General features: G+C 39.5%; 1 protein-coding gene across 3 annotated transcripts in view; it reads left to right on the top strand.

Moving 5' to 3' along the window:
- PAAF1 (proteasomal ATPase associated factor 1) overlaps nucleotides 1–22,882 on the top strand; it is a 44,146-nt gene that overhangs the window by 6,788 nt on the left and 14,476 nt on the right. For all 3 annotated transcript variants that reach the window (XR_006604198.1, XR_006604197.1, XM_045071383.1), the window contains exons 4-7: nucleotides 1,502–1,591; nucleotides 13,723–13,821; nucleotides 14,484–14,634; nucleotides 21,850–22,044. Coding sequence is in view for 1 of the 3 variants with exons in the window: in XM_045071383.1 (XP_044927318.1) it covers nucleotides 1,502–1,591; nucleotides 13,723–13,821; nucleotides 14,484–14,634; nucleotides 21,850–22,044 (535 nt within the window). In the remaining 2 variants the exon portion in view is untranslated. The remainder of the gene's footprint in view (nucleotides 1–1,501; nucleotides 1,592–13,722; nucleotides 13,822–14,483; nucleotides 14,635–21,849; nucleotides 22,045–22,882) is intronic.

Below are 22,882 nucleotides of genomic sequence, written 5' to 3' on the forward strand. Positions count from 1 at the left end.
GCAGGCTCCCTGCTGGGCAGATCCCAGTCCCCTGTGGGACTTGATCCCAGGACCCTGAGATCATGACCTGAGCTGAAGGCAGAGGCTTATCCCACTGAGCCACCCAGGCACTCCTCTAATTGCCTTTTTAAATGAGTAGAAGACTTATAGTAAGAGCATTTTGATTTTTAGTGATGAGAATGTTACTACTTTGAAATTGTTCTTTCTAAAGAACTGTGAGGACCTGTGTTTGCTATGTATATATTAGTCTTAGAAAGAGTTTTAGAAAATCTTAACTTTGGAAGACATTTTCATTGTTCAGTAGAATTTCCAAAATCTTTGAAGTACTGCTGCAGAAGAGATAACAGGTTGGGGCTGTTTGGCCAGTGTAACTCTACTCACCTCCCTATGGGAGATACACACTTAGGTGGTGGTGTTGGTATTCAGCCATTTAGAGTAAAGGACTCATATTGCAAGAATCCCTGAAGGGTTTACTAAGCCTTTTATAACTCTGCACATGCTACCTTGAAACACCAACATACTTAATCTTAAATGGTTACAAAGGCTGCCTTGTGCAAGTCCTATCATCTGAACCTGACATCTTTTTCTAGATATAATTTGAATGTCACCATTCAACTATGTCACCAGTGTTTTCTTGCTACAGTAGTTGAAAGATATGTTATAATGACTAGCAAAACACATGAGGAATTAATACAGCTGTGGGGTGATGAGCAGTCTATGAACATGGATCAGCTGTTGGAATGGGCACTGCAAGCCTGACCAGGGCCTACAGATTGTATAAGTGTACCATAATTTATACCAATTTTCTGTGGTAACTATATATGTCAATAGTCTTAACATTTTTTAAGTAGTCTTAACAAGTTCCTGTAGGCAGTAAGTTAGCTTTTAGACTAGTCTTTTAGGTGCTAGACTTAGAGTCTGGTTGGTGATGTTTTCTCCTATCTGTTAATCCTATTCCTTGCCCCACTGCTAACTAAGAGTACTCATATTAGATTTTCTTTGAAAAATTAATGCTCTCATATTAATATCTTACTGTTGGTTTATCTTCTGTGGGAGTTTACTTCTTCTAAAAAGATAAGGGCAGCTAAACAATACCAAATTACATTGCGGCCCTTTGCAGTAAAAGGACTGCTAATCTATAAGGGAGTGGTAGTGTTGTGAGCTGGCAAAGGAGGATTAGAAAGGGTACATTTAAAAAGTTAGAATTTCCAGGGCACCTGGGTAGCTCAGTGGGTTAAGCCTCTGCCTTCGGCTCAGATCATGATCGAAGGGTCCTGGGATCAGGCTACACATCGGGCTCTCTGCTCAGCAGGGAACCTGCTTCCTCCTCTCTCTCTGCCTGCCTTTCTGCCTACTTGTGATCTCTGTCTGTCAAATAAATGAATAATAAAATCTTTTTAGAAAAAGTTAGAATTTCTTATCATCTACTGTTTTCTTTAAGAGCCTTTCATTCCATTGGAGTAACTTTACTGATGAATTTCATCTTTCCCTCTCTATTTAGAAAAGCATTCATATTTCTTGTCCGAAGGAAAATGCATCCTCAAAGTTTTTGGCACCATACACTACTTTTTCCAGAATTCATTCAAAGAGTGTAAGTATTTTGATAAAATGAGAGAATATAATGACATGTTAATTTTTCATTTCATCTGCATGAGTGCTATAAACATATTCATAATTAATGTGTCTTTCATTTACTGTGTATTAAGGTACCATAGCTGAAGTGTGATGCTTGGCAAAACTGGTATTTGGGTCCACATAGAATATGTATATAAATCCACTCACTGGCAATTTTAGAGAGTAGAATTGTCTGAGGTTTACTCATTTATGTTTTAACAGAGCTGTTTAGTGGCTTTTGGATAATGCTAGAAGCTGTGTTTATGTAATTTGCCATTGTTTATATTTCTGTCTCATTGCCTATAGGACAGAGATGTTTTATCAAAATTCCAAATACAGCATATTGAGAAATAATTTTCAGAGGTCTCTGTGATAATGCCCTTTCTACTACCATGATCTTTTTTGAAGCATAAATGAGAAATATTTGGATAAACTGATTATCTTAAAGCCTTCCATTTTATTGTGTAGTACATTTTACAAAATGGCTATTTTTTATCCTTTTTATAAAACAGACATAGTTTACGTGATGAAAATTTAGGAAATATCAAAAGGTGAAAAATCACTCACGTTCTGCAACCTAAAGTAACTAAAGTAACTATTGTGAACTTTTGTTACAAATGCTGTATTAATATAGTAGTAATAGCTACTATGTGTCTGCACCATGTGAAGCTTTATGTATTATTTCACTCAATTCTCATCTTTTTACTTTCTTTTATTTTAAAAGATTTTATTTATTTATTAGAGAGAGCGTAAGAGAGAGAGAGTGTGTGTGAGCAGGGGGAAGGGCAGAGGGAGGGAGAAGCTGACTGCCCGCTGAGCAGGGAGCCTGATGTGGGACTTGATATTGAAGTCAGACCTTTAACCAACTAAGCCACTCAGGCACGTTGCCCTTTTTTCGTTAAATACTTTAGCAAAGTAGGTTTTTATAGTATATACTGTTTTATAACTTGTATTTCTATTCCTTAATAATATGTACATCGTTGCATGTCATCTTTCTTCATATTCTTTTTTTTCCCCAGAGTATCTTTTAAAAATTTTTTTGTTTTTTTTAAAGATTTTATTACTTATTTGACAGAGAGCGATCACAAGTAGGCAGAGAGGCAGGCAGAGAGAAAAGGCTCAATCCCAGGACCCTGAGATCATGACCTGAGCTGAAGGCAGCGGCTTAACCCACTGAGCCACCCAGGTGCCCCTTTGCATATTCTTTTAAGAGCTGCATAGTATTCCTACTGTATGATTTACTACAATTCATTTTTCCAATCTTATATTACTGGACTTTCAGGTATTTTTGATTTCCTAATTTTATACTTTGATGATTTGGCTAACCCTTTATTCACAAAGTTAGGAAGAAATTAGAATACATTTATAAAATAGAGTTGCTGAGTCATGGGAAGTGCAAGTTATAAGGCTTTTGGTATGTTCTGACTTCCACTTAACTAATTTATGGAGTTAATTATTGCCCTGCCTTTCCTGTGTAAAACATACTGACTGATGCTCACAGCACATTCATGGCTTGTAAGCTCTTCTCTGGGATCTACATACTGCGATACTACTGGTTAAATTGAATGCTTACCAAGGATAAGTTACATTATCAATTATATTGTTTTTGAAACTTTGTTAATTAAATACAGTAAACCAATGTAATACGAAAATGAAAAGACAGAGTGATTATGTCTTTGAAAACTAAATGGTTGCTTTGGAAAGCCTTGATAAAGAAGAGATTTTTTTAAAAAACAGCTAAAATAGAAGCACATGGGTGGCTCAGTCAGTTGAACGTCTGGTTCATGATTTCAGCTCAGGTCATCATCTCAGGGTCTTGGGATCAAGTCCCATCTCGGCTCCTGACTCAGCAGGGAGTCTGCTAAGATTCTCTCTCTCCCTCTTTCCCTCCCTCCACCAACAAATCTCTAAAATAAATTTAAAAATAATGACTATAATAGTATGTGTGGGCAAGATAAATGCAAACTGTTATGGAAAAGATTTCTTGTTAAAATCCTAGGTGAGGGGGGCCTGGGTGGCTCAGTGGGTTAAAGCCTCTGCCTTCAGCTCGGGTCATGAGGATCGAGCCCCACGTCGGGCTCTCTGCTCAGTGGGAACCCTGCTTCCTCCTCTCTTTCTGCCTGCTTCCCTGCCTACTTGTGATCCCTGTCTATCAAATAAATAAATAAAATCTTTAAAAAAAAAAATCCTAGGTGAATTTTGCTCTTAGATTGCTTTGTAAATGTGAATAAAGATTTGCCTTGCTTTCAAGAAATCAAGTTATGAATTGTGCCTTTTGATTTATAGTTTATTACAAGAAAGGTTATTACAAGAAATATATTTTATTACAAGAAGGTGAAACTTCCTTTTTTGACTTTAAAACATTTTAATAATGTGTATACTTTTAAAAAAAATTTTTAAATGTAAATTCAGTTAATTAACATATAATGTACTATTAGTTTCAGAGGTAGAGTTCAGTGATTCATCAGTCTTACATACCACCCAGTGCTCATTACATCATGTGCCCTCCTTAATTTTCATCACCCAGTTACCCCATACCCCCTTCCTCTCCTCTCGAGAAACCCTTAGTTTGTTTCCTATAATTAAAGGTCTCTTATGGTTTGTCTCCCTCTCTGGTTTCATCTTGTTTCATTTTTAACTCTCTTCCCCTGTAATCCTCTGTTTTGCTTCTTAAATTCCACATATGAATAAGATCATATGATAATTGTCTTTCTCAGATTGATTTATTTCGCTTAGCAAAATACCCTCTAGTTCTATCCACATCATTGCAGATGGCAAGATTTCATTTTTTGATGGCTGAGTAGTATTGCATTATGTATATATACCACATCTTTTTTTTTTTTTTTTTAAGATTTTATTTATTTATTTGACAGAGATCACAAGTAGGCAGAGAGACGGGTGGAGGCTGGAGGAAGCAGGCTCCCTGCTGAGCAGAGAGCCCTATGTGTGGCTCGATACCAGGACCCTGAGATCATGACCTGAGCTGAAGGCAGAGGTGCTTTAACCCACTGAGCCACCCAGTTGCCCCTATACCACATCTTCTTTACCCATTCATCTGTCTGTGAACATCTGGACCCTTTCCATAGTTTGGCTATTGTGAACATTGCTCTTAGAAACATTGGGGTGCGCGTTCTCCTTCAAATCAACATTTTTGTATCCTTTGGATAAATACCTAGCAATACAACTGCTGAGTCATAGGGTAACTCTGTTTTCAGCTTTCTGAGGAAACCCCATGCTGTTTTACAGAGTGGCTGTACCAGCTTGCATTCCCCCCAACAGTGAAAGAGAGTTCCCCTTTCTTTGCATCCTCATCAACATCAATTGTTTCCTAACTTGTTAGTTTTAGCCATTCTGACCAGTATGAAGTGGTTATCTCATTGTATTTTAATTTGTATTTCCTTGATGCCGAGTGATGTTGAGCATTTTTTCATGTGTCTTTTGGCCATTTAGATGTCTTTGGAGAAATGTCTGTTCATATCTTCTGCCCATTTCTTGACTGGATCATTCTTTGGGTGTTGAGTTTGATAAGTTCTTTATAAATTTTGGATACTAGCCCTTTATCTGATATGTCATTTGCAAATATCTTCTCCCATTCTGTCAGTTGTCTCTTTATAATTGTTATTTTGAAATCTAGTTCTGACATATTACTCACATCCGTACTGATTAGGTCCCTGGCAGTCAGTACTACCTCTAGTTCTCTTTCTTGAGGTGAGATTTTCCATCTTGTCATTCTCTTCAGAGAACAGATGAGTGAGAGAACAAAATAGTAATATGGCAACAAAGACCCCAGAGACCTGAAACGGAAAAAAAAATTTTTTTCTTTAAAAGTATACAATCAGACAGGTGAACAGAATAGAGCAATGTACTGCATCCTGTGTGTATTTTGCTTGTTTGTTAGAAAACTATATTCCGGGCGCCTGGGTGGCTCAGTGGGTTAAGCCTCTGCCTTCAGCTCAGGTCATGATCTCAGGGTTCTGGGATCGAGTCCCACATCGATCGGGCTCTCTGCTTAGCGGGGAGCCTGCTTCCTCCTCTCTCTCTCTCCGCCTGCCTCTCTACCTATTTGTGATCTCTGTCTGTCAAATAAATAAAATTAAAAAAGAAAAAAGAAAACTATATTCCAAAATTGTAAAGAAAGAAAAACTTACATATGTACAAAAATAAAGTTAAATACAATGAAATGTTAGAATATACTATAAAAATGAAAATTAAAAGCCAAAAGAAAAAGAAAATATAGTCAGACAGGTGAACAGAACAGAGCAATACACTATAATCTGGGTGTATTTTGGTCTATTTGTTAGAAGAAATTATATCCCAAAACTGTAAAGAAAGAAAAACTTAACTGTCACCACTGCTATCATGAATAGCGCATAGGGCAGGCCTGCACTGACATGGAGTGGGAGAAGGACCTGTGCTTCAATTGCTGATTTGCCAAGAAGTTCTTCAAGGGCGGGGACAGCTCCTCAGGCCCATGCACCGGCCTCTTCAGGCACTATCAGCAGTGTGTTTAGAGAGCAATAAACGAGAAGGAGACTCCCATTGAGGGATTGGAATTCATGGGCCATGCAAAGAAAGGCCTGAAAGCTCTTTTTTTTTTTTTTTAATTTTATTTATTTATTTGACAGAGATCACAAGTAGGCAGAGAGGCAGACAGAGAGGCAGGCAGAGAGAGAGAGAGAGAGAGGAGGAAGCAGGCTCCCCGCTGAGCAGAGAGCCCGATGTGGGGCTCGATCCCAGGACCCTGAGATCATGGCCTGAGCCGAAGGCAGTGGTTTAAGCCACTGAGCCACCCAGGTGCCCCCTGAAAGCTCTTCTTGACCTTGACAGTCACCTTGAAAATGAGTCTCTCCTTCAGTTAGGAAAATGAGTACACTGGATTTTGTCAATTAAAGCTGTGAAAATAGCCATTGGTTTGATGAGGAGTTTAGGAGGGAGGAGTTTTCTTTCCTCCTCGATTTCCTCTCACTTGTAAAAGATGCATCACTCTTTGCTTTGAGGTGATTTTTCACTTGCTCTGGCATCTTGGAGGAACTCCATGTGCTGAAACTGAATGATTTCTTAGGATTAATGTTGCAGTACTTAGTCTGGGATCAGACTTACATATCCTTTGTATATAAATACTGATAAACTTGTCAGGATGTTCAGGGCGGCCTAACTTCTTGAGTTTTGCTGCGAAGGACATTGGGTACCTTGTACTAAGGTTGTTATTCATGGAAGCATTTGGTTAGGATCTCTCTTTTCTCTCAAGGAGCTAATGCTCTGAAAAGGGGTCCCAGCACAACAATTTTAATCAATGCTTGGGAGAACAATTTTATTTTTATATGATAATTTTAAAGATTGCCAGGAGGAAGACAGCTTTAAGAATTCCCTACCTTGGGGACGCTTGGGTGGCTCAGTTGGTTGGGCGGCTGCCTTCAGCTCAGGTCATGATCCCAGCGGGATCCTGATCCCCAGGTTCTGGGATTCAGCCCCCCGCATCGGACTCTCTGCTCTGCGGGGAACCTGCTTCCTCTTCTCTTTCTCCCTGCCTCTCTGCCTACTTGTGAGCTCTGTCTGTCAAATAAATAAATAAGATAAGATAAATAAGATTCCTTGCTCAGCAGGGAGCCTGCTTCTCCCTCTGCCTCTGCCTGCCATTCTGTGTGCCTGTGCTCGCTCTCTCCCCCTCTCTCTCTCTGATAAATAAATAAAATCTTTAAAAAAAAAAAAAAAAAGAATTCCCTACCTTGGGACACCTGGGTGGCTCAGTTGGTTGGGTAGCTGCCTTCGGCTCAGGTCATGATCCCAGCATCCTGGGATCGAGTCCCACATTGGGCTCCTTGCTCGGCAGGGAGCCTGCTTCTCCCTTTGTCTCTGCCTGCCATTCTGTCTGCCTGTGCTCGCTCTCTCTCCCTCTCTCTCTCTGACAAATAAAATAAAATCTTAAATTAAAAAAAAAAAAAAAAGAATTCCCTACCTTAAGAAGAGGTGTCAGATTCAGGGGTGCCTGGGTGGCTCAGTGGATTAAAGCCTCTGCTTTCAGCTCAGGTCATGATCCCAGGGTCCTGGGATCCAGCCCCGCATTGGGCTCTCTGCTCAGCAGGAAGCCTGTTTCCTCCTCTCTCTGCCTGCCTCTCTGCCTACTTGTGATCTCTGTCAAATAAATTTAAAAAAATAAAAATAAAAATAAAAAAAGATGAGGTGTCAGATTCTGATTAAATGTGAAAGCGTGAAGAATATTGCGGTATACACCATTTCAGAGCTTATAGTGTAGTTTAGGAATTAAGTTCCTTGGAGTAACAATGGAGGAAGATCTAATTTACAAACATTTGCCGTTGCCAGCTTTCATCCCAAGTCAATTGATTAGCCAACATGTATTATCATAAAACTGCCAAAATGCTGTATCTGGTTAAATGGGAGAAGAGTTTGTTTTATTTGCCTTGTGTACTTGCCCTGCCCTGTAATGTCTGTAATCATGGAGATGGAATAAATTGTAATATTTAGTTTCAAAAAAAAAAAAGAAAAACTCATATATATACAAAAATAACATTAAATACATTGGGGGCACCTGGGTGGCTCAGTGGTGTAAAGCCTTCCTCTCAGATCCTGATCCCCAGGTCCTGGGATTCAGCCCCCGCATCGGACTCTCTGCTCAGCGGGGAACCTGCTTCCTCTTCTCTCTCTCCCTGCCTCTCTGCCTACTTGTGAGCTCTGTCTGTCAAATAAATAAATAAGATATTTCAAGAAAAATACATTGAAAAGATAGAATATAACTGTAATGATGAAAATTTAAAAAGACTTTAACGAGAAAAAATATGATCAGATAGGTGACGAGAACATAGTAATACACTAGATTCTGGGTGTATTTTGGTCTATTTGTGGGTAAGAAAGCCCATCAATTTATTCCCTTATGGTAACTACTTTTGGCGTCCCTTATGGTAACTACTTTTGACACTATAAAGTAATCCATCCATATCTCCCTCTCTTGAATTGTCATACTTATCCAATAATTAGGGTAGTCCATGATTTTATATTTATGTTCTTCTTTTTTTTGAAGATTTTATTTATTTATCAGAGAGAGAGAGAGCGAGCAAAGGCAGACAGAATGGCAGGCAGAGGCAGAGGGAGAAGCAGGCTCCCTGCCGAGCAAGGAGCCCAATGTGGGACTCGATCCCAGGATACTGGGATCATGACCTGAGCTGCAGGCAGCTGCTTAACCAACTGAGCCACCCAGGCGTCCCTATGTTCTTTTTTTTTTTTAAGAGAGGGAGAAAGGTGGGTGAGGGGCAGAGAGAGGGAGAGAGAGAGAATCCTAAGCAGGCTTCATGCCCAGCATGGAGCCTGATGTGGGGCTCAGTTTTAGAACCCTGAAATCATGCCTGGAGCTGAAATCAAGAGTTGTTTAACTGGCAGAGCCACCCAGGTGCCCCTATGTATATTCTCTTATAATTGCACATCATAATAGGTAAGAGCACAGACTCTAGTGATAAACTCATTGGATTTGAATTTTGGTTCAACTGTGACCTTAGGCCAGGGTACTTACCCTCTATGTCACAGATTCTTTATTTGTAAAATAGTGGTAAAAGTATATTTCATGGGGCTGTTACAAGGATTTAAACAGAATTTTGTCTGAAACATAGTAAGTAAGTAAGTGTTAAAATTACATAGTATTTTCTTTGTATTTTTATGTTTTATTTTTCTACATTTCAAACTTTATTTTCATTACTTGGTTTAAAGTAGGGATCAGCTTTATTATTTTTTTAATGATTAGCATATCAAGACACTATAAAGTAATCCATCCATATCTCCCTCTCTTGAATTGTCATACTTATCCAATAATTAGGATCATCCCATTGATCTGTTTTTTTGCTAGAACTAAGAAATGGATCTCTAGCTTTAAACTCTGACCTAGGTTTGCATCCTGCTCTGTTGTGTCACCTTGAGGATATTACTTAATCACTTCTTAAACTTTAGATTTCTCAAAAAAAAAAAAACCACTTTAGATTTCTCAACTGAAAAATAGAAATACCTATCTTAATAGATTTTTGAGGGTATTATATGAGAGTAGTGAGTTACGTGTCTGGAATATAATAGCTTTTCAATAAATATTAGTTTCCTTTCTACTTTAATAAAAGTTTGGAGAAAGGAGATAGCTGGTATGACCTATAATCTACTCTTCAGTGTTCTATTACTTTGGAAGAACTGGATAGTTGAGATTTAATTACTTTTTAGATCTAGGAACTAAGACGCCAAAGATATATAAAATAGATAAGGTAACAATATATCTGCCCCCTCCAGGGACAGTGTATTAACTGAGAGATACAATAGAATATATCAAAGTTTCTCAGCCATGGTACTGCTGACATTTTGAGCTGGGTAATTCTTTATTGTAGGGGACTATTCCCTAATTATAACAACTAAAAATGTTTACAGACATCACCTGATGTGATGAGCTAAGTTGCCCCTGGTTGACAACCACTACAATATATGAACATAGTGCTGAAGACTTCTAGGGAGGAAGTGATAAACTTTTTGGCAGAATTGGGATAACCTTTTGAGAAATAGGTCATTTTTTTTTTCTTTTCTCCATCTTACTTTAAGAATACAGTATATAGGGGCACCTGGGTGGCTCAGTGGGTTAAGCCTCTGTCTTCGGCTCAGGTCATGATCCCGGGGTCCTAGGATCGAGCCCCACATCGGGCTCTCTGCTCAGCAGGGAGCCTGCTTCCCCCTCTCTCTCTGCCTACTTGTGATCTCTCTCTCTCTGTCAAATAAATAAATTAAATCTTAAAAAAAAAGAATACAGTATATAATACATATAACATACAACATTTATATTTTTATTTTTATTGATTTTTATTTTTTATTAACATATAATATATTATTTGCCCCAGGGGTACAGGTCTGTGAATCGTCAGGCTTACATACTTTGCAGCACTCACCATAGCACATACCCTGCCCAATGTCCATACAATATTTTAAAATTAAATTAAAATTAATTTTTTTGAAAGGAAGCTCTGTGCCCAGCATGGAGCTTGAACTCACAACCCTGAGTCACATGCTCTATCAAGATCCGGCCAGGTGCCCCAAATTTACTTATTTTTATTTGAGTGTAGTTGAGAGAAGTAGGTCATTTTAAAAAAATGATTAATTGTGCCTTTTTTATTTTTTAGAGATTTTATTTATGAGAGAGAGAGAGCAAGAGAGAGCATAAATAGGTAGGAGGGGCAGAGGGAGAGGTAGACTCCTTGCTGAGCAGGGAGCCTGACACAGGCCTTGATTCCCTGGGATCATGACCTGAGCCAAAGGCAGATGCTTAACCGACTGAGCCACCCAGGCGCCCTAATTGTGCCCTTTTTCGATTTTATATTCTCCTTTCCTCTTATTTGAGTTCATTATTAGGTGACTTATCCATTTTGTTTTAAAGATTTTATTTATTTATTTGACAGAGAGATCACGAGTAGGCAGAGAGGCAGGCAGAGAAAGAGGGGGACGCAGGCTCCCTGCTGAGCAGAGAGCCTGACCTGGGGCTCGATCCCAGGAGTCTGAGACCATGACCTGAGGCGAAGGCAGAGGCTTAACCCACTGAGCCACCCAGGCACCCCATGACTTATCCATTAATCGCCTCCTGTAATCCAGGTACTCTGGGTGCTGGGGCTATAGTAGTGAATAAAACTGTTGTGTAGCGCCTACATTCTTCGGGTGTAGGACCAGACAGGATTTGCTAATGACTTCGGTGTGAAATGTGAGTGAAAATGAGGAGTTGGGATCATTCCAGAATTTTCCAAAGAGTTGGGTAAATTATAGTGCCATTTACTGGTTCAGGTCAAGTAGTTGTTTTGGTATGAAGCTGGCGGGAATGAGAGTCCTGTTTTGAACTTGGTTGGGTTTGAGGTGACCACTGTAAAGCTAGCAGTTGAATAGGTAGCACCTGAGTCAGGAAAGAGTTTGAGCTATGTTGCTTTAAGGATTAAATCTATTTCAGCATGAGTAGGGAAGTGTTTAAATGTCTTGTTTCTGGGGCCCTGCAAATGGGGACAGTAGTTGCTCTTACTGATATGGGTCAGCTGGCTTTACTCACCTACCTAATGTTGTTAAGGTACTTCATTCTTATTACCAGACTACTGTCCGTTGGTGTTTGTTGAGTTAGTTACCATGTACATAGTCTGTGGCTGTGTTACGAAAGTGCTGGACAGGGGCTCCTGGCTGGGCTCAGTTGGCAGAGCACACAACTCTTGATCTTGGGGTTGTAAGTTTGAGCCCTGCATTGTGTGTGAGATTACTTAAAAATAAAATCTTCCCCCCTCCCCAGAAAAAAAGTGCTGGACATTGCTCAACTTGTCATGTAGTTGGGGAGCCAGACAGAATTGAAAAGTTAATTGATGATCCTAGTATTCAGGCTCAAGACAGGATTCAGGGTGGTAGTGGTAGTTTGGAGAAGAAAGATAGATCTGAGAGTTGGGTACTCCAGTACTAGAATGTGAAGGCAGCACTATGTCATATTTACATCCATGTCTCCAGTATCCAGCAATGGGAAGCTAGGAGCAGAATGGAATTATTATGAAAATCAAATGATATAGTGTATTTGAAAATGTTTTATAAATGATAAAACATGATATAAAGGTTAGTTATTGTCATAATCCTTAAAACTAAAGGATTCACAATTAAGTTAATAGTACTTTTTATTCTGGGACACCTGGGTGGCTCAGTTGCTTAAATATCTGACTCTAGGTTACGGCTCAGGTCATGATCTCAGGGTGGTGAGATCAGGCTCCATGCTCAGCAGGGAGTCTGCTTGAGGATTCTCTCTCCTATACTGTCTCACACAAATGTGCTCTCTCTCTTTCTAAAATAAATAAATAAATAAAATTTTTTTAAAAGATACTACTTCTATTCTGAGGAGTCAAGGTAAAGAAGAAAAAGTCTTAGAGTGAGAGATATATGCCTTTAGTTCTTGCCTAATTTACTCGTGATGACTCAGCTGGCTTAGAACAAAGCAGAATGGTAGATTGGGTAATTAAAGCCTACTCTACTTTTCCCTTAATAATTTAGGTCTTATGGGAATCCAGGAATATGTCTGGGATTATACATCTCAGTCCTACATTTCTGGAATATTTGCAGCTGGGTTTTTTTTAAATATATATATATATTTTTAAAAGATTTTATTTATTTAACAGACAGAGATCACAGGTAGGCAGAGAGGCAGGCAGAGAGAGAGGAGGCAGGCTCCCTGTGGAGCAGAGAGCCCGATGTGGGGCTCGATCCCAGGACCCTGGGATCACGACCTGAGCCGAAGGCAGAAGCTTTAACCCACTGAGCCACCCAGGCGCCCCATAGCTGGGTTTTTTTTTAATAAAAAAAAAATGTATGCATGTGTATGATCATTGCTTATGTATGAAGTGATTGCTAATGTTGAAACTGCATAAAGGGATCAGAATTTTTTGTTACTTATTCTGAAATACACATATACGCACAATTAGGATTTTACAGAGGGAATGTGAAGAAGTAAATTGGAAGCATCTTTGCTTTTTCTTGAATCCATCTGGTACGTTTTAGTTGACTGTCTTTTGTGTACGTGGATTCCTAAGAATGAGGTATCTTAATTTTAAAATAGCAAAAGAGAGGTGCCTGGGTGGCTCAGTCAGTCAAGTGTCTGCCTTTGACTTGGGCTGTGATCCCAGGGTCATGGGATTGAGCCCCACAGTGGGCTCCCTGCTCCACCATGGGGAGCCTGCTTCTATCTCTCCCTCTGCTGCTCCCCCTGCTTGTGTTCTCTCTCTCTTTGTCAAATAAATAAGTAAAATCTTAAAAAAAAATTTAAAAATAGCAAAAGATGGAAACGATAGAAGTGATATGGGGATAGTAAAAACTTTATAGTTGAAGTGAAGGCTGTAGATGATTACAAGAACATCTTTTTGTTTTGAGAAATAAAAGATGTTGACGCTAGCTTTGTTAGGAGATAGGTGATGACACCTCAGTCTTCAGATGAAAACACTTGTCCTTTGTGTTGGGAAGCATAGGCCTGAAGAAGTCTTAGAAGAGTGTGAAACAGGAGTAATCTTTAACATATTTCAGGGAAAGAAGAGGATTTCAGTATTTATAACACCAGTTATTTTGTCTTTTTAACAGATAACATGCCTGGACATTTCCAGTGGAGGCGGTCTTGGTGTGTCTTCTAGTACTGATGGGAGCATGAAGATCTGGCAGGCTTCTAATGGCGAACTCAGAGTAAAGGCTTTGGTTATGCTTTTAGGTTCTTATACATGAAGGGTGGTTGGAGAAGCCTTAGACTGGGTCACAGAAAGTGGAGTGGTGCATTCTAAATTTATTGGACCACTGCACCTCAACTGATCTTGTTCTCCCATTTGTTAATCTGAGAACCATCCTCAATCTTGGTGATTTGCCAGAACAGATTGGGCCTGGAACAGTGGAGAAGCCAGGCTAGTGAATGTCTAGGTGGGTGGTCCCTTGGTATGAACTGCCTTCAGTGATAAGCTTCTAAGCCAGATTAGCTAGGCTGTTACATTGATTATATGGCCAAACTCCTCCACCTTATGCAGAGAATTTTAAAAAGAGGTGAGTAAAAGTGTCCTCAAGCCTCCTCAGCTCCTTATATGTAGAACTAGACTTAAGGCTGGCTGGGAGAACCTTGGAGTTCAAATCCATTATATCTGTAGCCAGAGCTACAGGAAAGGGAGTCAGTAGCTCTTAAAACACTGCCTGGTATACAAATGAGCTAAAGAGATCCTTTTGAACCTCACTAGTTTTAAAAACCAGCATGTAGGCATAGCTTGTAGATATTTCATTTAAAGGACCAAGGATATGATAGGTCAGAGAATATCAGGGAATGGACAAGAGAACTAGCATGGAATTTTCTTTTGTTTTTCCAGAGAGTATTGGAAGGACATGTATTTGATGTGAATTGTTGCAGGTTTTTCCCATCAGGCCTTGTGGTTCTGAGTGGGGGAATGGATGCCCAGCTGAAGATCTGGTCAGCTGAAGATGCTAGCTGTGTGGTGACCTTCAAAGGTCACAAAGGAGGTATGAAGGGTGATTTCTCCAAAAGGCTTCTGTAATGATTCCCCAGAGACAAATCACCAAAAAGGTGGAAAAGGTTGAAACAGAAGCTAGTTTTCTACAAAAACACGAATAATTCCTCTAACCGGCCATTTAAATGAGCTGTTTCCTCAAGGATTAGAAATTCCTTTGACACTGAGTCTTGTTATTGCTCTCCAGAACTAATTGACTTACACAGATAGTTGTTTTCTGCAATTGACAAGTGAAAAAAAAATCCTCCCCAGGAGGTTATCTGCTGTGTGCTAGGAGAGAGAGAGAGAGAGATGTGTGCCAACATTTTCTCATTATTAGTCCTTTGAGGTGACAGTAAAAGCTGGGTGGCAAATGGCTGCGTCACTAGATATCAAAGATAGAGCCTGACACTGACTATCAGTTCCTATGAATTTAAGTCACAGTTCAGATTTTAGGAATGGATTAGCCATATAGCCAGTTGATAACAGGTTATAGAGACAAAATGAGAACATTTTCCCTTTGTAACTGGTTTGTGGGACAAAATTATAATTTAACAATGTTTTATCGATAATTGGAATATTAAAAAGGTGATAAATGTTATTCTTATTTTACAAGTTTAGGTATTTTTTAAAAAGTATTAACATCCCCAATAATTCTTTACCTTGTTCCCTTCTTTGGAACCATAGTACACATCATCTGTGTGACTCATTTGAGAATTAATTATGTATTGCCCTATCCTTAACATATTTGTTAGTCTTTTGATTGTACCTGACGACATTATAAATAACTTGTATGGTTGAGTTTAAGTTTTGTTACTTCTTTATAATGATTTGTTAGGTTACATACAGATCATCTAGTAAATACATGTTAACCTTAGCAAGGTTATTTCTAAGACTGTCAGTACATAGGTACATTGAGGAGGAATAGAAAAGATATCTGGAACCTTCTTCACATTCAGCCTGAAGAACTGACTGGTCTGAGGAGTCCAAGTGGCCTGCATAGATAGGGAGTGCAGGAGCCAGACAGGTTGACTAGAAGTGATAAACTGTAGGAGAAGTGATGTGAAGTCAGATCCAGGCTAATGTTTGTGAGGTCTTGAATGCTCTTCCCTAGGTCTGTTAAGCAGGGCCAGATTTGTTGTTGCCCTTCTTCCACAGTACAGAAAATCAAAATTAATCAAAATTGATCTCTGATAGTTTAGCAGCATATGTGTCACTGTCTCCAGCTAAATGAATTCCAAGTTCCATTGTATGGCTCCCTTTTTAATCTCTTTACTTACAAGATTTTAAAGGATGTTTATTAGCAAAGGCCATGAACTATATAAAAAACAGAATAAAGAATTATTACCTGGGGGCGCCTGGGTGGCTCAATGGGTTAAGCCTCTGCCTTCCGCTCAGGTCATGATCTCAGGGTCCTGGGATCAAGCCCCGCATTGATCTGCTCAGCTGGGAGCCTGCTTCCCCTCCTTTCTCTCTGCCTGCCTCTCTGCCTCCTTGTGATCTCTGTCTATCAAATAAATAAAATCTTTTTTAAAAAATATTTATTTATTTATTTGTTTATTTATTTTTAAGATTTTATTTATTCATTTGACAGAGGGAGATCACAAGCAGAGAGGCAGACAGAGAGAGGGGGGAAGCAGGCTCTCTGCTGAGCAGAGAGCCCAATGCCGGGCTCGATCCCAGGACCGTGAGACCATGACCCAAGCCCAAGGCAGAGGCTTAATCCACCAAGCCACCCAGGTGCCCAAACTTTTGTTATTTTAAATCCCTGGCTTGCTTATTGCTTCTGGTATATGAAAATATGATAGTACATGAGGCAGTATGTAGAGTGTTTAAGCTTGGGATTTGGAGACATAGAAATCTTGGTTTAAATCTTAGTTTTTGGGGTGCTTGGGTGGCTCAGTGGGTTAAAGCCTCTGCCTTCGGCTCAGGTCATGATTCCACGGTCCTGGGATCGAGCCCCACATCAGGCTCTCTGCTCGGCAGGGAGCCTGCTTCCCCCGTACCCCCACTGCCTGCCTGCCTCTCTGCCTACTTGTGATCTCTGTCTGTCAAATAAATAAAATCTTAAAAAAAAAAAATCTTAATTCTTCCACCTATGATCTGTAAGATCTCAGAAAGTTGCTTCTTAACTATTCTGAGCCTTGGTTTCCTCATGAACATGGGGATAGCAGTATTAAATGAGCTGGTACATATGAAAGATTTAGTATAATCCCTGGTATTATAGTAAGTGTCCAATAAATGTTATTGTTCCTATAAAATACAAAGCTAAACTTTAATTCCTGCCAGAGAGGGTGAGCTTTGTGATATTTTAACATACTTGTCATGTGAAAAGCAGAAATTGTTATTTCTAATAGAATAGACTAATTCTTTTTTTTTTCAATTTATTTATTTTCAGAAAAACCGTATTCATTATTTTTTCACCACACCCAGTGCTCCATGCAATCCGTGCCCTCCATAATACCCACCACCTGGTACCCCAACCTCCCACACCCCCGCCACTTCAAACCCCTCAGATTGTTTTTCAGAGTCCATAGTCTCTCATGATTCACCTCCCCTTCCACTTCTCCTCTCTAATACCCCTTGTCCTCCATGATATTTGTTATGCTCCACAAATAAGTGAAACCATATGATAATTGGCTCTCTCTGCTTGACTTATTTCACTCAGCATAATCTCTTCCAGTCCCGTCCATGTTGCTACAAAAGTTGGGTATTCATCCTTTTTTTTTTTTTTTTTTTTTTTAAAGATTTTATTTATTTATTTGAGAGAGAGACAGTGAGAGAGAGCACATGAGAGGGGAGAAGGTCAGAGGGAGAAGCAGACTCCCCATGGAGCTGGGAGCCCGATGTGGGACTCGATCCCGGGACCCCAGGATCATGACCTGAGCCGAAGGCAGTCGTCCAACCAACTGAGCCACCCAGGCGCCCCGGTATTCATCCTTTCTGATGGAGGCATAATACTCCATAGTGTATATGGACCACATCTTCCTTATCCATTCGTCCGTTGAAGGGCATCTTGTTGCTTTCCATAGTTTGGCGACCATGACCATTGCTGCTATAAACATTGGGGTACAGATGGCCCTTCTTTTCATGACATCTGTATCTTTGGGGTAAATACCCAGGAGTGCAATTGCAGGGTCATAGGGAAGTTCTATTTTTAATTTCTTGAGGAATCTCCACACTGTTCTCCAAAGAGGCTACACCAACTTGCATTCCCACCAACAGTGTAAGAGGGTTCCCCTTTCTCCACATCTCAATGTGGTTTTAATTTGAATCTCCCTGAGGGCTAATGATGATGAACATTTTTTCATGTGTCTGATAGCCATTTGTATGTCTTGATTGGAGAAGTGTCTGTTCATATCTTCTGCCCATTTTTTGATATGTTTGCCTGTTTCGTGTGTGTTGAGTTTGAGGAGTTCATTATAGATCCTGGATATCAACCTTTTGTCTGTACTGTCATTTGCAAATATCTTCTCCCATTCCGTGGGTTGCCTCTTTGTTTTTTTTGACTGTTTCCTTTGCTGTGCAGAAGCTTTTGATTTTGATGAAGTCCCAAAAGTTTATTTTCGCTTTTGTTTCCTTTGCCTTTGGAGACATATCTTGAAAGAAGTTGCTGTGGCTGATATTGAAGAGATTACTGCCTATGTTCTCCTCTAGGATTCTGATGGATTCCTGTCTCACGTTGAGGTTTTTTATCCATTTTGAGTTTATCTTTGTGTATGGTGTAAGAGAATGGTCGAGTTTCATTCTTCTACATATAGCTGTCCAGTTTTCCCAGCACCATTTATTGAAGAGACTGTCTTTTTTCCACTGTATATTTTTTACTGTTTTGTCAAAGATTAATTGACCGTAGAGTTGAGGGTCCATATCTGGGCTCTCTACTCTGTTCCACTGGTCTATGTGTCTGTTTTGATGCCAGTACCATGCTGTCTTGGTGATCACAGCTTTGTAATAAAGCTTGAAATCAGATAATGTAATGCCCCCAGCTTTATTTTTGTTTTTCAACATTTCCTTAGCGATTCGGGGTCTCTTCTGATTCCATACAAATTTTAGGATTATTTGCTCCAGCTCTTTGAAGAATACTGGTGGAATTTTGATCGGAATGACATTAAAAGTATATATTGCTCTAGGCAGTATAGACATTTTAACAATGTTTATTCTTCCAATCTAACAGAAGTTCTCTAGTAGCACAAATACGATCCCGGTTAATATGTAATTGGTTTTCCCTTATATTTTTAGATATGTATTTTATATGTAAATAATTAGTGTGTTCTTTAGTAAGCAGAGATGAGATATGTATATGTTTTTAAATCTTTCTAATAAAAAGATAAAGTAGTTTTGTCTTTGTAATATAGTAGTCCCCCTTTATCCCTGGGGAATGCGTTCCAAGACCTCCAGTGGATGCCTGAAACTGCAGATAGTACCAAATCATGTATATACTATCTTTTCCTATATGTACAAACCTGTGATATGTGACAGACAAATGGATACTGCGTGGATATGCTGGGTAAAGTGATGTGATTCATGTCTTGGCTGTGGAATAATGCAAGATTTTATCACGCTACTCAGAAAAGCATACAATTTAAGACATATGAATTATTTATTTCTGGAATTTTCCATTTAATTTTCCATTTAATATTTAATATTTTCACAGAAAGTGACACTGTGGCTAAGGGGATACTACTATACATGAGTCTTCTAAGTAGCTCCAAGGTGTACTTTAGTTTGAAGTTTTTAAATTGCCCAGGCCCTTTAACTAAGGTTGGTGAATTTGGAGGTATATAGAAATATAATCCTTTGAATAATAATTTAATAATCATAACTCTAATAACTGCCAGATCATTCTTAATCTGTGAAAACATTGAGACAAATGGAACACCATTATAGTTGATTGGTTGAGTTTTGCTCACCATGGTAGGGAAGCTGCTTGCATTTGTGGAATAATTTTAGCAGGTCATGTTGCATTTTCAGCTCTTCAGCCATTATTTTCAAACTCTTCTCTATTTTCTTTGAAATAAGATATGCTGCCTTGAAGTAACAGTAGGTGCTTCAAAACTTTTTTTTTTTCAAGACTCATTTTTTCTGAGATCTAGTCACAACCATTACTCTTTCCATGTACACACACACATACATTTCCCCTTCCCTGGTATGTGTGTTTTTACTTCCTGGCAACATTAAACCAGTTTAATAGTAAAACTAGATAATTTTAATGGAGTAAACTTGTTAAAAACATGCCTAGATATATGAATGTTGCTGTATTTTTTACTAAGACTTGTTTTAGTCATAGTGTCATTTAACGTTCTTATTTCCCAGACATTGGCTAGGATGTTTATTTGTGATTCAGTGGAATCTTTTCTTTCTTTTTTTTTTTTTAATTTTATTTTTAAGATTTTATTTATTTATTTATTTGACAGACAATGATTACAAGTAGGCAGAGAGGCAGGCATGGGGGTTGGGGTGAAGCAGGCTCTCAGCTGAGCAGATCAATGTGGGGCTTGGTCCCAGGACCCCGAGATCATGGTCTGAGCTGAGTGGAATCTTTTCTTGAAGGCAAATGCTTTTTCATCTTGGTTTTTATGTTGAGGACTTTTATCAGTTTGGTTTGATATTTAAAGCTTTTTGGCTTCTGGTAGGTCTTTGCTCTGGTAGCTTCTCTTGCAAGGCCTTCCTGCTACTTTCATAGCTTCTTTCTAGAGTAATTTGTCATAGGTTCTAGCTCTGTAGGGCTCCTCTTTCTTTTATTCTTGTCATCTCAGAGTGAAGAAGAGATCCATTCTAGTTGCCACCGTATTGTGAGAAGGTAGTTGGGGGAAAGTAGAGTGCTACTTTCCACTACTTTGTTTTTTCTCATTCTACCTGTTGTTGCCAGGTCAGGATAGAGGTTCAGCTCTCCACTGGACCCTGCTGAGCCTGATCACTGTCAAGGGTCAAAGAATTGGACTGCTGCCTCCTGCTTCAGTGGGAGTAGGGTAGAAGAGCGCTGCCTGTTTAGCCTCACTGACCTTGGGGAAGGGGAAGTGGCAGTTTTTCTCTCTCTGTTTGAGTAAGTTGCCAACATTTTCTGCTAGGCCACCCCTTTCCCAATTTTTTGCAACTATTTCTTGGAGTTGGGTTGTTTTGTTTTTGTTTTTAAATTTGTACATTTTTTTTTTTAATCAATTCCTTGTTGGAGGCTTCTGTAGATCCTTTCCAGGTTGTACGGGAAGCAATAAGGAAATCCAGGGAATTTGTTACTCTTTTGTTCTCCCAAGTCCTCAAGTCCCTACGTAACCTTCTTTCCATCTTCCAGTTTTCTTGTCTTTTTTTTTTTTTAAGATTTTATTTATTTATTTGACAGAGAGAGATCACAAGTAGGCAGAGAGGCAGGCAGAGAGAGAGGAAGGGAAGCAGGCCCCCCGCTGAGCAGAGAGCCTGATGCGGGACTCGATCCCAGGACCCTGAGATCATGACCTGAGCCGAAGGCAGTGGCCCAACCCACTGAGCCACCCAGGAGCCCATCAGTTTTCTTGTCTTATGTCCAGATTTTTTTCAGTTATAAGGGAAAGGGCCTGGGAGAGATGGGGCTACTGTCTTTTGGCCAGTACAGAAGTCACATCTTTAAGATGGCAAGATTAATCCTTTCAATTAGTTCTCAGTGGAAGCAGTAAGACAGTGATTTTCAAACTGAACTGAAACATCTTAATTTTTATTTATTTATTTATTTATTTTTTTTTTTAAAGATTTTATTTATTTATCAGAGAGAGAGAGGGGGAGAGAGCGAGCACAGGCAGACAGAATGGCAGGCAGAGGCAGAGGGAGAAGCAGGCTCCCTGCTGAGCAAGGAGCCCGATGTGGGACTCGATCCCAGGACGCTGGGATCATGACCTGAGCTGAAGGCAGCCACTTAACCAACTGAGCCACCCAGGCGTCCCTTAATTTTTATTTAAAAAACATGTTTTAAAAGCCAAAATTAAAACTTAAAGACCACTGTTCTAGGACACTCCACTAAGAATTAAATCCAAACCTTTTTCTAAGTCTGTCTCTAAGGACTAGTTTTTGAACCATTGTGAAGCAAGGACTTTGTTCTATTTCTGTTTTTCTAGCACTTGAACTTGCCCAGCATGTAGTACATATCCAGTACATGTTTGTGAAGCAACAGAGTCATTTAGGCATATCTTTATTCTCTGCCCTTGTAGTTCCTTTATGACCCACTCCATCTTAGGATCCTTTTTTTTTTTCCTCTTGCCAGGTATTCTGGATACAGCCATTGTTGATCGGGGGAGGAATGTGGTGTCTGGTTCTCGAGATGGGACAGCACGACTTTGGGATTGTGGGCGCTCAGCCTGCCTGGGAGTCATTGCAGACTGTGGTTCTTCTATCAATGGAGTGGCTGTGGGTGCTGCTGACAACTCCATAAACCTCGGCTCGCCTGAGCACACGCCGAGTAAGTTGGTAATGATATGTTGAGCTTATTTTGATTCCTTAGGCACCTTCAGTGTTTGCCTTAGCTTCTCCTTTTCTCTCCTTTCTCTGCTTTTTTGGCTGGTATTTGTATTTTCACCATAAGTTTAGTATTTATTGCATACCTACTATGTTTCTATTGCTTTAGAATCTATAAAAGAAGTATATGTCATGTTAACTACATTTAAGTAAGTACATAGTTTAGCAGATGAGACTGATGCCTATAAAACAAAAAAAAATTTTTTTAGCTGGAACAACATAATGATTCTTAATACAAATAAAATGGTTTTTTGGAAGAAGAGAGTATTTTATATTTTAGGTTAGTGTAGATGACAAAGGTGTCACGAAGAAGTTGACTTGAACCTTGGAGGATGAATTTGAGTTGAATAGACAAGAATGGAAAGGATGGGAAAATGGGAGCTGGGGTGTAGGATTAGGGGCAGTTCACATTAAAATAGCTTGAGGTGAAATTAACTGTTAGGTAGAAAGATATGTTTGGTTGGGTCAGAGGTTGGATCAGGAGTAGTTAGTAGGGGCACCTGGGTGGCTCAGTGGGTTAAAGCTTCTGCTTTTGGCTCAGGTCAGGATCCCAGGGTGCTGGGATTGAGCCCGCCATCAGGCTCTCTGCTCAGCAGGGAGCCTTCTTCCCTCTCTCTTTCTCTGCCTACTTGTCTGTCAAATATATAAATAAAATCTTAAAAAATAAATAAGAATAGTTAGTAGTGGGGATCACCTGGCAGGCTCAGTTGTAGAGTGTGCAACTCTTGATCTCAGAGTTCCAAGTTTGAGCTTCATGTTGGGTGTAGAGATTACTTTAAAAA

This window comes from Mustela putorius, unplaced genomic scaffold, assembly GCF_011764305.1.
Source record: "Mustela putorius furo isolate JIRA1106 unplaced genomic scaffold, ASM1176430v1.1 tig00003987_pilon_pilon_pilon, whole genome shotgun sequence".
Lineage (NCBI taxonomy): Eukaryota > Metazoa > Chordata > Mammalia > Carnivora > Mustelidae > Mustela > Mustela putorius.